The 15,407-nt window shown below is 33.6% G+C and overlaps 2 protein-coding genes across 5 annotated transcripts; both read right to left on the bottom strand.

Moving 5' to 3' along the window:
* Positions 1 to 306: 306 nt before the first annotated feature.
* Positions 307 to 1,110, bottom strand: LOC131006169 (uncharacterized). Its single transcript, XM_057933348.1, has one exon. It carries the CDS (start codon positions 1,108 to 1,110, stop codon positions 307 to 309), a length of 804 nt encoding a protein of 267 aa, XP_057789331.1.
* Positions 1,111 to 8,758: 7,648 nt separating this feature from the next.
* Positions 8,759 to 12,237, bottom strand: LOC131019850 (ras-related protein RABB1c-like). Of its 4 annotated transcripts, none has more exons than XR_009100492.1 (8): positions 11,858 to 12,180; positions 11,263 to 11,402; positions 10,983 to 11,065; positions 10,227 to 10,431; positions 10,061 to 10,129; positions 9,830 to 9,939; positions 9,153 to 9,406; positions 8,759 to 9,079 (listed from the first exon to the last, which is right to left on the bottom strand). XR_009100492.1 is itself a non-coding variant. In XM_057948466.1 (7 exons), exons 1-6 carry the CDS (start codon positions 11,901 to 11,903, stop codon positions 9,847 to 9,849), a joined length of 636 nt encoding a protein of 211 aa, XP_057804449.1. In that variant the 5' UTR covers positions 11,904 to 12,180; the 3' UTR covers positions 9,027 to 9,406; positions 9,830 to 9,846. The 4 variants fall into 4 exon arrangements, 2 of the variants coding, with proteins under 2 accessions (XP_057804449.1, XP_057804459.1); XR_009100497.1 differs by having other exon boundaries at positions 9,153 to 9,403; XM_057948466.1 differs by having other exon boundaries at positions 9,027 to 9,406.
* Between the last annotated feature and the right edge of the window lie 3,170 nt (positions 12,238 to 15,407).

Genomic DNA, 15,407 nt, shown 5'->3' with positions numbered 1-15,407 from the left:
GAAGCTCCACGCTAATATCAGTTAAAGCCTTGTGCCTAACTGATATCTTTACTGAAGTAATTTCAGTATCAGTCTTCAACCTTTGTTTAACTAAGTTTTCGTTAACTGTCAGTATCAGTTAACTTCAAAAGGTTGTTCTGTGTGTTTTGAAAAATAGCCTATAGGTGTATTCCCCTCATACACCTATCCTAGACCTATATGTAGTTGACTGCATTGGCTTCATGCTCTTTTGCAACTTCATGCAGTGCACCGAGGTCTTCATTTTTTACCCTTCCCCTTCCCCTTCGCCTTTCTCTTTGCCATTTTCTACCCCATTGGGCGGCTCATGGGAGTTTCTTCAGCTGTAGAAGATGACGTGTAAGCTCCTTCTTCTGTATTTTTGGTTCTTTTGGATGCTTGAACATTTCCTTCCACCTCGACAAACTTGGGAACATTAGACAAAATTCTCCAAACTCCAACGTACTTAAAACCATTTGTACCGTGATGCTGCTTGTATTTTGTTTGTGTCGTCTCTATGATATCGGCATCATTCGTACCGCTCCTCCAGATGCTTGCAATCCTCTTGTAACATTCAAAAAATAATTTCACATGTTTTTGCAACTTGTAGAAATGAGCCTTCAATTGTGTGGGTTCTCTTCTTGGAGTGTTGGTAGGGCGATTTTTATTGTAGGCTTCTGCAATGCGTTTCCATATTTTCTCCAACTTTTGGTCATTTTCAACCACGGAATTGATGGTAATATCGATCCAACATTGCGCAAGAACTTCACACTCTGCATCTGAATAAAACACTCGGTGCTTGTTGGCATTCTGTTCATCGTCGTCGGATTTTGGCTCAATAGAGAGATTTATATTCTCCAAACCTTGAACTGCCCTTCTTGAAGATGGTGTGCCTCCATCAGTACAACTCCCATCTACACTTGTCCTCCTAGAGGACTCAGAGAACATATACCCCTGCGAAGGATATCCTTGCAGGGAAAATCCTGGAGGGGGATACCATTGCGGGGGATATCCGTATGGCTGAAACCCTTGAGACGGATGCCCTTGGGATGAAAATTGAAATGAAGGGGCTGATTGACTAATGGGATTGGGATATACTTGAGGATTAGACATATTTGGCCAAGAGAAATTTGTAAAAGTCGGGCGAATGCCGAAATTTTTGTTATTAAATATGACCGTTTTTATTATAACATTATATTTTTGGTTTCATCTCTGTATAGAGTATGCGGCAAATTATAAGAAGTAGAGAAAAGGAATAAAAGAAAACAAGTGAAAACAAAAAAAAGGAAAAGAAAATAGAAGACAAAGAAAAAGTGGGGGAGGAAAGAGAGAGGGGTAGGGCCACGCGGTGCAAGCAATTCCAAGCGCACAGCGAGCGCGTGCATTGCACGCGCTCCAGCTGTGCACGTTGGGAGCAATTTCATGCCACTTGCGTGTCGTCCAATTGTTCCATAGGGCCCACTTAAAATTTGCTACCAAGGTAGCAAATTCGCTACCTCTACTCGAACATTTGTGCCCCACTATGGCACTACTCCTGCCAACTCAACAACTACCCCAAAAAAATTGCCATAGTGGGTGCCCTGATGGATGGTGTCAATGCGCTCGTTTGTACCATCCATTCTGTTCGTTTCAAGATCTGTCGCACCAAGTGTTGGCACGAATGGAGCCATTAGCACTATTCATGTAAGTCGTTCCAAGATCTGATGCTCATATACGAGGTACAAGTGGTATGAAAAAAATCTATTCGTACCATTCGTGCCAAGTGCGCAAGCGGAGATTTATTGGGGGTGAAAAATACAATCTATAGCCATCCGTAGAATACGCCTCCAAAATATGGATTCTCTGTTGCCATTGTATGACGTCTTCCTCTTATCTCTTTAAAGAAAGCGAATGAAATTAAATTGAAGATTTAGTTAAAGCATTTAGTTAGATTTGCGAGATTTGTGAGGTTTCATTTTGGATTTGATTTGTAGTTGAATTTATTGGAAAATGAATAAATGTTGATTAGAATTTTGTTAATGAATTGTGCTTGGATTTGTTGGAGCAAACTGTAAGGCTATTGTTTTTTATTTGTTTGAACAAATTGTGACATTTTTGTGCATGAATGGTACAAAATTCGCACTATTCATACTAAGAGTCAATAGTGCAAATAGGTGTGAATAGGTCATTTCATACCATTCGTACCAAGCGCTGGCGCCACAAATCTTGGACAAATGGTGCAAATAGGTCCTTTCGTACCATTCGTTCCAAGTGCTGGCCTAACATATCTTGGTACGAATGGTGCGAATAGGCTATTTCATACTATTCGTAGCAAGCGTTGGAGCAACAGATCTTGGAACGAATTATACGAATAGTTCCTTTCGTACCATACGTTCCAAGTATTGACGTGATAGATCTTGAAACGAATGGGGCGAATAGACTCTTTCGTACTACTCATACCAAGTGCTAGCGTGACAGATCTTGGTACAAATGGTGCCAATAGGTTATTTCATATCATTTGTACCAAGCGCTGGCACAACAAATCTTAGAACCAATAGTGTGATATGCTTTATCAAAATATATTAAGAGAAGATGACCGAAAAAACATATTCGCAGAAGATAACAAAGGACCCAACATCATCGAAACCATGACGCCGAATTTAAATAGAGAAGATGACCAAAAAAATAAATACAGAGAAAAGAACAAAGACTAAATAAACACGTGATAAAATGAACGCCGCCTTTGTCGGAGAAAATCACCCACTCCACCGTTGGATAAATAATGGAGAGAGAGAGAGAAAAAGCTATGATTTAAAAGTTGACCAAAAGAAAGAGAAAGAGTTGTTAATTTAGTCTCTTTAGTTCAAAATTGACTAAAATTTATACAAATTAAGTTGTCATTAGTAATTACTACATTCGTCCTTCAAAAGTTTGCCCCAAGGGAAACAACATGATTTTTAATAAAAGATGGTAACAAAAGTTATTTGATGGTGGAGTCATGCACAAAAATAGTATTTAAAGGGTTGTAATTGTAAAGTTGATGGTGGGGTCATGTACAAAAATAGAAAGTAAAGAAATTGGGCAAACGTTTTGGGGACACCTAAAAAAAATGGAGCAAACTTTTTGGCGATGGAGGAAGTATAACTTATTTTTTTAGCATTGCGCATAGTTCGATTTAAAAAAAAAAACAAGCATAATAATAATAACAACAACAACAACAACAACAACAACAACAACAACAATAATAATAATAATAATAATTCATAGATTAAATAGTTCTAATATGAGCTAGTGACTTTTGTTTGAGAAAGTAATGATAATTGATTTTATCATGTACTCATCGATTGAAAATATTGTAAGATCTTCTCGTTATCAATTGTTTAGAATACTCATCTCAATGTACACGAGTAAACTGTCGTTTATCCACTTATCTTTCATACGATCCTGCAAATCGCTCTTGACAATTTCCATTACATAAAATTCGCTAATATTTTCCTTCAAAAATTCACTATTTTTCATTACTAATAATTTATACCATTAAACAATAACATAATTATGTTCTTAAGCGTCCTTAATGACTACGGTTTTGTTTTTAAGCGCCATCCAAAAAATTGTCTAGAATTGTATTTTTTTTTTTGAAGTTACAAGATGTATTTGAATACAATCAATTATGCACAACCCGCATGCAGGTGGGATCTCAACACCACTCAACGGTGAGAAAATATCACCACACTCAGGCGAACCGCACGTAGGCGAGAACGCCCTGCGTGTAGGACCACAACACCAAACAGTATAATACAACTAGGGTTGTCGATCGGTTCGGGTTCGATTACCCGTACCCGAATTTTCGGTTATCCGAACCCGAAATTGCCAAATTTCAATAACCGTTCCCGAACCGTTTTAGAAGTTCGGACCCAATACCCGCTTCGGTTAACCAATGGGGATTTGGGGGTAGCCAAAAGACCCAGGGAAAAAAGAAAAGGCAAAGAAGGGGGCGAGAGCGACGCGAAAAAGAAAGGACAAAGAGAGAAGAGAGAGGGACAAAGAGAGAGGAGAGAGAGAGAGAGGAAAGAAGGGACAAAAGAGAAGAGAGAGGGAAAAGGGACAAAGAGTGGAAGAGAGAGGGAAAGGGACAAAGGGACAAAGAGAAGGGACAAAGAGAGAGATGAAGAAGGGACAAAGAGAGAGAGAGGAAGAAGGGACAAATATATTTATATATTAAATAATTTACAAATATATTTATATATTAATTTACAAATATATAATATATTATATATGATATATATTAAATAATTAATAAAATAATTTTCGGTTATTCGGTTAACCTGATCGGTTTTTCGGGTTAACCGATAACCGAAATTTCCAAAAAAACAATAACCGAAACCGATCCATTACCCGAAATTTTCGGTTATTGGATACCCAAACCCGGGAATTTCGGTTCGGTTAACTGGATACCCAAAACCCAATAACCATTTAGACAGCCCTAAATACAACAACAATACATCACCACATAAAGTAGGAAAACATCGCCTCCAAGCGGGATTGATCCCAAGACCTCTCACAAAAGAGAGTCTTTGGGTGCCTTAACTTTGCCACTAGAGCAAGGCCTCATTGGCGTCTAGAATTGTATTTTAGGAGACAAAGGTTGTATTGTTTTTGGAGGATGTAGTTGGAAATACACAATTGTATTTTTAAGAACGCAGTTACTGTATGTGATAAAAAAAACACTATGCAAGATTTGTTATTTTTTAATTTAAATATATATATTTTTCAGACAATAATGACCACATTAAGGATAGAAAAACTTAATTAAATGACGGCTTAATAAGACACAGTTAATAGTACACAATTGAAAGTACAGAAATAGGAGTACACTATTGTGTTCTTAAAGACACAATTAGCTATATTTATTTATGAAATGATATTTGAATATATATATATATATATATATATATATATATGTGTGTGTGTGTGTGTGTTTATACAGTTATGAGATAATTAATTTAGTCATTTATTAATTTGCATATTAACTAATTTATCTATTTATGTAATGGGTAAATTATTTTAAACCTCAAACTATTTTCACACTATGAATTATATCATGAACTATTGAAAATGATTTTTTAACCTTGAACTATCAATTTTGTATCAATTGTACCCTTCATCTATTTTTCACCCTTTGAATTTTTAATTAATAAGGCATATAATCACGTCATTTTACATAATGTAGGTAAAAAAAGAATAATTCTAAATACATTGTGGCATCCGGTGAGCCACGTCAAATTTTTGGAGCAAAAAAAATGGTCAAATGGTACAATTAACACAAAATTGATAACTCAAAGTTTATAAAATCATTTTCGATAGTTCAGAATATAATCGATAGTGCGAAAATAATTTGAGCTTTAAAGTGATATTTATCCATTAATTTATAAGGAATTAAATAGATAAATTAATCAATTGAAATATAATTCACTTGTTAGTAAATACTACATAAATGCGTAAATTAATAAAAAAAAATTAGTAAGTAAATAAAATAGAGTGAATTTTGAAAATAGCCTATTTTTTTTAGTAATTTAAAAATTATCCACTAAGATAAAAACTTTAAAAAATGGCCACACTTACCATTTTACCCTTTAAACATCACCCCTTTAAAAATTCGCGCATTTCACAACCAATGGAACTCACAACCAAAATTTTTTGGTTGTGAATTTACAACCAGTCGAATTCACAACCAAAATTTAATTCACTACTAGAATTTTTTGGTTGTGAATTCACAACCAAAATTTAATTCACAACCAGAATTTATTTTGGTTGTGAATTAGAGTTTTTAAAGTTTGAATTCACAACTAAAACTAGAATTTATTTTGGTTGTGAATTTGAGTTTTAGTTACGAATTAATAGATATAGTTGTGAATTCAAAAATATTAAGTTGTGAATTTATCGAGCTGGTTGTGAATTCATAGATCTGGTTGTGAATTTTAGAATATTAAGTTGTGAATTCATAAATCTGGTTGTGAATTGAACAACATTAAAATGTGAATTCATAGACCTAATTGTGAATTCAACATCATTAATCAATTATTCATAAAAAAAAATTCTCTCTCTCAATCAATTAAATCTCTTTCAGCCATAATTATCGCTTCTAATGTGCTAAAATTAACAGATGATGAAGTAGCAATTGACTTATGTGAAAGCTCGGCCAAATAAACTCCAACTTCTTAGTCATAGTTCTCATTTCGAATTTTCTATCTCCTCAAAACTATTTTCTAGAACCCCTGATTTTCTATCTCCAAGCTATGTCAATTTTGCTCACAAAACAAAAATAATTTTGCCGCAGCCCTAGCCCTTCTGCTAATTTCCAGAAACCACCACCTCTTGTCTCTTCCTCCCCTTCTCCATCACCGCGTCCTTGCTCTGTGCCCTAGCAGATTCAGCACCATAACTAATCGAAATTGCTTCTGAATTTCGAATTCACCAATTGATTGGAGAAAAATTGAAAGAAGAAAAGAGAATAGGAGAGCTCCGACAAGGATTTTTTGTGAGCGAGAACACTGACAGAGAGATTCCGCGTTATCCCGATGACCTGAAGATCGCCGTCACTGTCGTAAATGGCGTAAACATCGGACTCGGACAGGAAGTTTATGTCGGAATCGGAGGAAATCGTCACCGACTCAGTCTCTGATAGCTTGTGCAGCGCGGAGACGACGAGGTCGAGGCGGTGGCGCTTCGCCGGCGATCTGAGCTCGAAGGATGCGGAGTGGAAGAGAGCGGTACACCAGTTCGCCGCCGGAGGAGAGAAAGAAAGAGGGATGGGGAGAGAGAGAGAGAGAGAAATTTAGTGTAGCTAATTTTTTTAATTTTAAGGGGAGGGGTATTTCTGACTTTTTGCTTAAAAACTGGCCATTTTTAAATATTTTTATTTCATAGGCTAGATTTTAATTTTATAATATGAAAGTGGACACTTCTATATATTAACTCAATAAAATATGTGGACAAATTTTTGAATAAAAAAAGAATAAATAAATGCATTCTTACGAGACACACTGGAAGTACACAGTTTGAAGTGCACAGTTAGGAGTACCCTATTGAGAGTACATTGGATTATTAATGACATAATAAGTTATATCTTGGAATCAACATTATGATTTATTATTTTTTTGATTTAAAATATATTTGCTCACATTTATGACTACATTAAGGATAGAAAAACTTAAAATAATGTATTTGATAAGACACAATTAAGAGTACATTGTTACGTTATTAAGGACATATTTATTTAAATGTCATTCCTTTTTTTTTTTTTTTTGCAGACATGTTATCGCAACTTCCTATTATCCGTAATAGTGGACATATATTGGGAGAGATCATATTATATAGGTGGGGACGAGGTTATTACATACATGCACGTGAGTCATATATTTTATGATAATTAGTATTCCCTCCGTCCACTAATTCAAGACCTAGGAAGCAAAACACGGATTTTAAGAAAAAGTATACTTTTATTAGTTTGGTGGAAAAAGGGACCCACAAAATGTATTGTTTATTGGTTGAGTGGAGAAAGGGACCCACAAAGTATATTGTTTATTAGTTTAGTGGAGAAAAAGTGTATTGTTTATTGGGACCCACCAATTAAAATATGAATAAAAACTTACTAAAAATAGATAGGCCTTGAGTTGGTGGACGGACCAAAAAGGAAAGTAGGCCTTGAATTAGTGGACGGAGGGAGTACGAGATATTCACGAGCAAATACATACTAATGAAATTTAGAAGTATTTAATTTATATGACAAACACGAACAACGATATGAAAATAAAGGTTCACTTGAAGAGTGATACATATTTTTTTCGATTTCTCATAGAACAATATGACTATCCAATAGTATATGTGATCAAGAAAGACAAACAATTAGCAGCTGCAAGTGTATCATATCATAGATACTCAATGTTCTATTATCTTGCATAAAAAATATGATGTTGATCAGAATGAACCACATGATGACGAGTCAGTGTCATCAGATGGGGATGACAACCACCATAAAGAACTATTTAAATCATTAACACGTGAATTTGAAGGTTGGATTCGTCAATCAGGGCACCTCGATAGAATTATCGAGCGACGTAATTTCTCTTATGAGCATCATGTAGGCAACGACGCTCATCATGATCATGATATTGATCCATCGCGTCATGACCTACTTTATTGGATGATTGCAATTTTCAAAAAACTAGCATCCTCTAGCTTGTGGGCCATGACCTCATGTATCGCATTATTGGCACCATTGCCTATCATCAAATTAAGAAAGTGACCAAATGGTCTTTTCCTAAACTTGTTCACAGCTTCATCGCTGCCTACTGCGCGTAACATCGACCCAACATGCACTACAACATCGTTCACATATTGTGATACGTCCCTTATATATTTGCATTTATGGTCTCATCCATTTACATTTAGGTTGTAATCATGTAAATGATAAATCTATAAATCAAATGTTCAACTGTATACAAGATATCAAATGTTTAAGTCAATTGTGTGCTATCTCAAATGTTCAACTGTGTAATCATGTTCAATGGTGTATTCTATATCAATTGTGTATTAACAATTAATTGTGAACTCGTGTTGTCCCAAATTTTCAATTGTGTATTAACAATTAATTGTGTATTCAATTATCAATTATGTAATTCAACTTTGTGCTATCTCAAATGTTCACTTATGTAATCATGCTCAAATATTCCCCAACTCAATTCCAACTGTTAATAAATTTCATAAAAGAACAAATCACATGTATTGCAAATTATTCTTCAAATAAACTAGTAGTTGGCAGCATTAATATTCGGATTCAGTGGGAGAATATGAAATGAAAAGAAAAAGACGAGCAAAAAAAAGGTTGAGAATGGAAAAATTCTCAGCCTGAGCTCGAGCCCTCTCGGCTGAAGCCGAACACGTCGAACTTCTATGAAAATCCTACCCTCTTCTCTCATTTTCTTGTATCGGTAGCGAGTGCAGCAAAGCTACTGCCACCGCCATTCTTCGCCTCTCAACAACGGCACTAACCCACAACCTCTTTCCTCAACTCAAAACAACAACAATATTCTCATTCTTTTTTCTCAACAACGGCACTAACCCACAACCTATTTCCTCAACTCAAAACAACAACAATATTCTCATTCTTTTTTCACTCTACAGTCACAGCAAACTCATACCAAGTAAGACAATTTCAATTTTATTTCTAAAGGAAATGGGTGTTCATAATCTATGTGATTCGTGAAATGGACTTATGTGCCATCGGGAAAAAAAACTCACTAGCAAGTGTGGCTCTTTCGCAGCATCGATAGGTCCTCTGAAGTGGTCATTTTCTACTTCACCATTGTCAATTGTTCACCGGTTGTGTACTCTCGTGGCTTCGCCAGCTCTCGCGACTTCTCCGCCCCTTCTGCCGTCGACTTTGAAAAGTTATGTATATGTATATACGGATCACAGATTCACAAATATAGTTTACTTTCTCCAAAAGCTCACTACATACCTATCAATAGACACTTTAATATGCCTACTATTTAGTATGTATGTGATCACTCCCCTCTAAATTTCTACTTAAAATTCGATTTTTCATCAACACAATCCTTGCACATAAATATATATAGTAATAGAGTTTAGTTTAACCATAAAACAAAAGAACATATACATAAAGAATTTGATAAGGAATGTCCTTTGTTTTCGCATCAATATAATCTTTGGGACATGGATCAATATTGTTCTGTAAAATCTAATTGGATCAAGACAACTTTAGATGATAATAAATATGTAGGCCTATTTGAAACTGAAGAAAATAGGGAAGAAAACATCTTCGTTTTCATACTTTTTCTCACAAACTTTTCAGCTGCAGCAAACTCCTCCTTGAGAAGCAGCACCATCTCTTCCAGCCGAAGTTCCTTGGTTCCCTCCATATCCAATTTTGATCCCATTCGACTGCGAAAATAAGAAGCAAACTCAAACTTATATAGCAAAGATCTCAACATCATTCTAGCCAAAATGAGTTAAGGCCATCATCAATTTGTCATATCAGAAGATTCAGAAAGATTGCATGTACCTCATTAGACGCGTCAAAAGCTCCATCCTGAATCTTCTTATAGATCGTTGATGCAGTCTGCACAAAGGCCTGTAGAAGAAGAGTCGCGAGAAACATGCAAGATTATGTATATATAATATGCCATACAATTCATTAAGGCCTTGAGCTCGATGAATACTGCTTTTACCTCCTCGACATTCTGAGCTGTTTTAGCAGATGCCTCCATGAATACCAAGCCATTCTCCTTTGCAAACTGCTCACCTTCCTCAGTGCTCACGGCCCTTCTGTGAGCAAGATCACACTTATTTCCTATCAACATTATTGTCATGTTCATGCTCGCGTGCTGCCTTGCATCCTCCAACCAGCTGGCGAGGTGGTTAAAAGTTTCCCTCCTAAAAGAGTTGGAATCCATTTCAATCAGTTTGACACGAACGCGTGTTGTTGGTACAGAATGATTCAAGATACACAGAGCCCTTTTATGTCAAAATCGGGGGCTTTCATTGGTAAAGTGGAAACATATGTTATTGTTACAAGGGCTACATTATGCGGTTCTCAGAGTAACAATATGTTGTAAAAATTTATAAGAACATTCTTATTCTGTCAACGATGTCATTTAATCGATTCTGTCTCACAAAGAGTACCTACGCAACCACAATGTAGTCGAGGCAGCTTAAATGAAAAACAATACACAAACAAAGTTCAAACTGTATATGCACATATCAACAATCAAAGACTCAGAAAATTCAGTTATCTTAGTTTGCAAGATTCATGAAATATGGGACCATATATATAAGCATGAAGTCACAAATGTATCTCATTGTGAAAGAAGAGAAGCAACCATATGCGTCCGAATTTAAGTCCGGTCCAATATAACCCCTTGATTTACACCATAGCATTAATGCTCATGTATCTAATCTCCAAAAATTCAAGAAAGAAATAGCACCTTGTGATGTCGTAAACTAGCAGGGCTCCAGCAGCACCTCTGTAGTAAGACCTCGTAATAGACCTAAACGATTCTTGACCAGCCTGGCATGAACAAATGAATAAACAAACCAACTAATCATAGTTACTTTGTAAAGAACAAACATAAAATAAAGAAATCTGCCATGGGATTGCCATACTACTCCCCTCAATCCACAAGCTGACACAATAAGAATGTAGCTATTGCCCTCCTTAACTTCATTACATCATAGGAAAAACAATGCTATGTTATTATGACAAACCGTATCCCAAATTTGTAGCTTGATGGGCTTGTTCTCAATTGTGATCATCCTGGCTCCAAATTCGACACCAATGGTCAAGTCGTGCACTGGCTGAAAGCGCTTGTCCGTGAACTGCAGAAGCAGACATGATTTTCCAACACCTGAAGAAATGATAACAAGTCATGAAACAAATACAAAATCTTCATCCATCCTCCACTAAAACAACAACAATGATGTCCAGCTTCATACACAAACAACAATAAGCCCAACCTAACTTAAACCGGCATCGTTCCCATCATAATATATTCAAACAAAATACAATGCAAAATAATTTTACCGTGATGCAATTCATTCTTGTTTGCATCATAATGTTAAAAATCTATAAAGCCAGAGACACAGAATCAGAATCTAAAATATTCAAATTTTCTTGCCAATATAAATGACATGATAGAATTCAGATTCGAATTCTTCAATAATTCCTCACTCGAAACAGAGCTCACATTTCAACATTACAGATCGGAAGCCAACAACAATCAATCAATATCACTACCAAAATTCAAAAAGATAATAATTTAATAAACAAAAACAAACACCCAAAAAAGGAAAAAGAGATTACCGGTATCACCGATGATAATGTACTTGAAGAGGTAAGCGTACGACATTGAATCAGCAGATCAAAAACCGAAGTGTTTTTTGTCCAAATGAAAGCCAATCAAATAATGATGAATTCGATACGAAATGAGGTGGGAATTCTTATCCAGAGAAAACAGATAAAAGAGTTCTTGAATCTTGATTTGTTTGAACATGGGAAGATTCCAAAAATGTTTTTACGAGGTTTCGATGTTGCTTAACATGGAGAAATTCTTCTGTGCTAAGTAACAGAAATGTCCTTAATTAATTTTAAAATACTGTTAAAGAAAGAATTGGGTAAAAAAAAAAGTAACAGAACTTTCAACTACTTTGTTGCGTTATAAATCATGTAACGAAACATTGTTAGCGGTGCATATTCACATCCTTTTTATCGCTTAGTTTGTAACCTTGTTTAATAATCTTAATTGTTTAAGTTAAAATTGTTTTAAAATAATTTAGAAAAAAAAAAAAGAACTGAAATACACACGGTTATTTATCTTTAGATTTGTGGCTATCCTAAAATTATAGTAATATGGTTTTTTTTTCTTGGATAAATCAAAATCCATATTTCAGTAACAAACAATCCAATTATAGCTTAGTAGGAAGTTTGGGCCTTGTTTTAGTATAGATACCTGATGGGCCCATTAGTAAAAATCATTAGTTGCCTGGGCCTTTTGCCGTATATGCTTGGTGAAAATTCTATAGATAATGACACTAACATATATAACGAAGAATAAAAATTAGCCATTTAGTGAAATTAAAAAAAATATCTATTCATAGCCCCATTTTATTATTTATAGTCACTATCTAAAATAATAATTAGAAATTTATCTCATATTTTACCCTACATTTAAATATGGAGGCTATAAAAAATAAAATCACCCAACTTAAATAATGGAGTACATAATAGTATCTAATTTTGGGGTGAAAAGACAAGTTCTCCATTAAAGTGGGCTTTTATGATCAATTTTCGAAAATGTACAGTGTGAATGGTGTCATTCTCATTCACTATTTATGAGAACTTATTATTTTAATATTATTTTTTATTCTAATAACTTTTGAAGTATTATTGGAAGGGTTAATTGTAGTTTATGACTCGAACTTTGGAGTATTTGTAAATATGGCCCGAACTTTAAAAAATACAAAAAATAACTTAAACTTTGAAATCATTTGTAAAAATGGCCCGAACTTTAAAAATAACATAAAAATGGCATGAACTTTGTAGTCATTTGTAAAAATGGCATGAACTTTAGAGTCATTTGTAAAAATGACATGAACTTTAAAAAATACAAAAAATGACATGAACTTTGAAGTCATTTGTAAAATAGCCAAACTTTAAACTCATTTGTAAAAATAACACGAATTTAAAAAAAATACAAAACTAATTTGAACTTTGAAAATTTGTAAAAATTGTCTAAACTTAAAAAAATACAAAAAATTCATATTGTCAATAATATTTTACGAGAGAAAAATTATTTGTACGAGATTAAAATTCTTATGATAAAAGAATTAATTATCATACTTTATTATAAATATTTCAAGTGAATTTATAATTTTCATATAATTTTCACATCAATGTCGGACTTTCCACATTGTCATAATTCAAATCCGAAAGTGTAAGCTCATGCCATTTTTATACATTTGATAAAAATTGAGTCATTTTTTATATTAATAAAGTTCGTGCCGTTATTACAAATGACTTCAAAGTTAATGTCATTTTTACAAATGACTCCAAAGTTCAAATTATTTTTACAAATGATTTCAAAGTTTAGGCTATTTTTTTGTATTTTTCAAAGTTCAGGCCATTTTTGCAAATGATTTCAAAGTTTAGGCTATTTTTTTGTATTTGTAAAAGTTCGAGCCATATTTACAAATGACTCCAAAGTTCGAGTCATAAACTACAATTAACCCTTTATAAATTACTACATAAAAATTAAAATTCAATTTATTTTCTCCCTTTTCTTAACCTCAATTTATTTTCTCCTTTAAAATAGACTAATAAAGGAATAACAAGAATGATTAGTTTTTAATTAAGTTGCGTCCATGAAGAAATTTGTAAATGACTCATTGCATCTAGAGAAATGTGATTAATTTGAGTCCACCCCTGGCAATGGCATGTACCCCCATCAAAAGGTGTTGAACAAAAACAACTCTTCTAGTTCTCACAAAAAGACATTATCTTTTCAAAGTTTCATCTATAAAGAAAGAATTATAAATGATAAAAATGAAAGCTCTCGTAGATTCTGACCCATAAATGATTTCATAAAAAAAAAAAAGAGTTGGTTTTAGGGAGATTTATTTGGATAGTATATGGCAGAGAAAAGTGGTTTGACCCCATATAAAATAGTACTAGTAGTAGAGAAAAAGAAGGGCAACCCCACCCCCACGTGCAAACCTCCATTAATGGAAGCTTGAAAGCCCTCTCTCCTTCCCTTTATTTTTTCTTCTCTCTTTTTTTCCTGCTCGCACGCATGCAACTATTTCTAAACCTTCAATCGCTACCACGCAACGCATCATGAGTTATTTGAATATCTCCACACTCCGATTTACATTAGGATATCATCAACTCCTAATTTCTTTCGCATCAATTTGATAAGAGTAAATATCACTTTAAACTTTAAATTATTAATTTTGTATAAATTGGAGTACCATTTAGTTCATTTTTTTGACTCCAAAAATTTAACGTGACTCCTTGAATAACACGATATATTTAATTTTATTTTTAATCCACAATGTACAAAAACGACGTCATTATATGTCTTATTAATTGAAAATTTAAAGGGTAAAAAATAAATAATGGATACAATTGATACAAAATTGATAGTTCAAGTTTTAAAAAAATATTTTTAATAATTCAAGATATAATTAATAGTACAGAAGTAATTTGAGGTTTAAAGTGATATTTACCCATTTGATAAATACCATATTTCCAATATACAAATTGAACAACTGTCTTTTATTATTATTATTATTATTATTATTATTATTATTATGAATTCAATTTTAATATAATATCAAAATAAGCCGAATGGTAAGAATTTGTCGGCCCCCATGGGCCCATTAATTCTAATGGCATCTAATCGATCAACAATGTGTATAATTTAAAATACACTTACAGAGGGTTGAATTTATGTAGTAATAGTACCATGTATTCTAAGCCGAATAGTCTCGTTTGATGGTAAATACGAGTTTTAATAAAGTTATTAAAGTTGTTATATGAGTAAAGGTATAATTTATAGGGATAATTTTAGTACAATAAAATAGAATAAAAATATATTATTAGATAAAAAATAAAATAATTAAAAGTACAATTTATTATTAAATATAAGAGAAAATGAATAATGTGATAATTCAAAAAGTTAGATAAAGCTTTTTTTCATTGAAAAAAAAGGGGCAAGACTCTTTTTCCTGGACGTAGGGAGTATTAAATTTGGATCACACATTATGTAGATGTGGCGCATCAAGTCAAAATACACGCAAGGGTAAAATAAGACTAATAATTTCGAATATTAAAAAAAATATTAAGTATAATTTGA

Source organism: Salvia miltiorrhiza, chromosome 1 (assembly GCF_028751815.1).
Source record: "Salvia miltiorrhiza cultivar Shanhuang (shh) chromosome 1, IMPLAD_Smil_shh, whole genome shotgun sequence".
Lineage (NCBI taxonomy): Eukaryota > Viridiplantae > Streptophyta > Magnoliopsida > Lamiales > Lamiaceae > Salvia > Salvia miltiorrhiza.
This window is presented reverse-complemented; position numbering and strand designations above follow the sequence as displayed.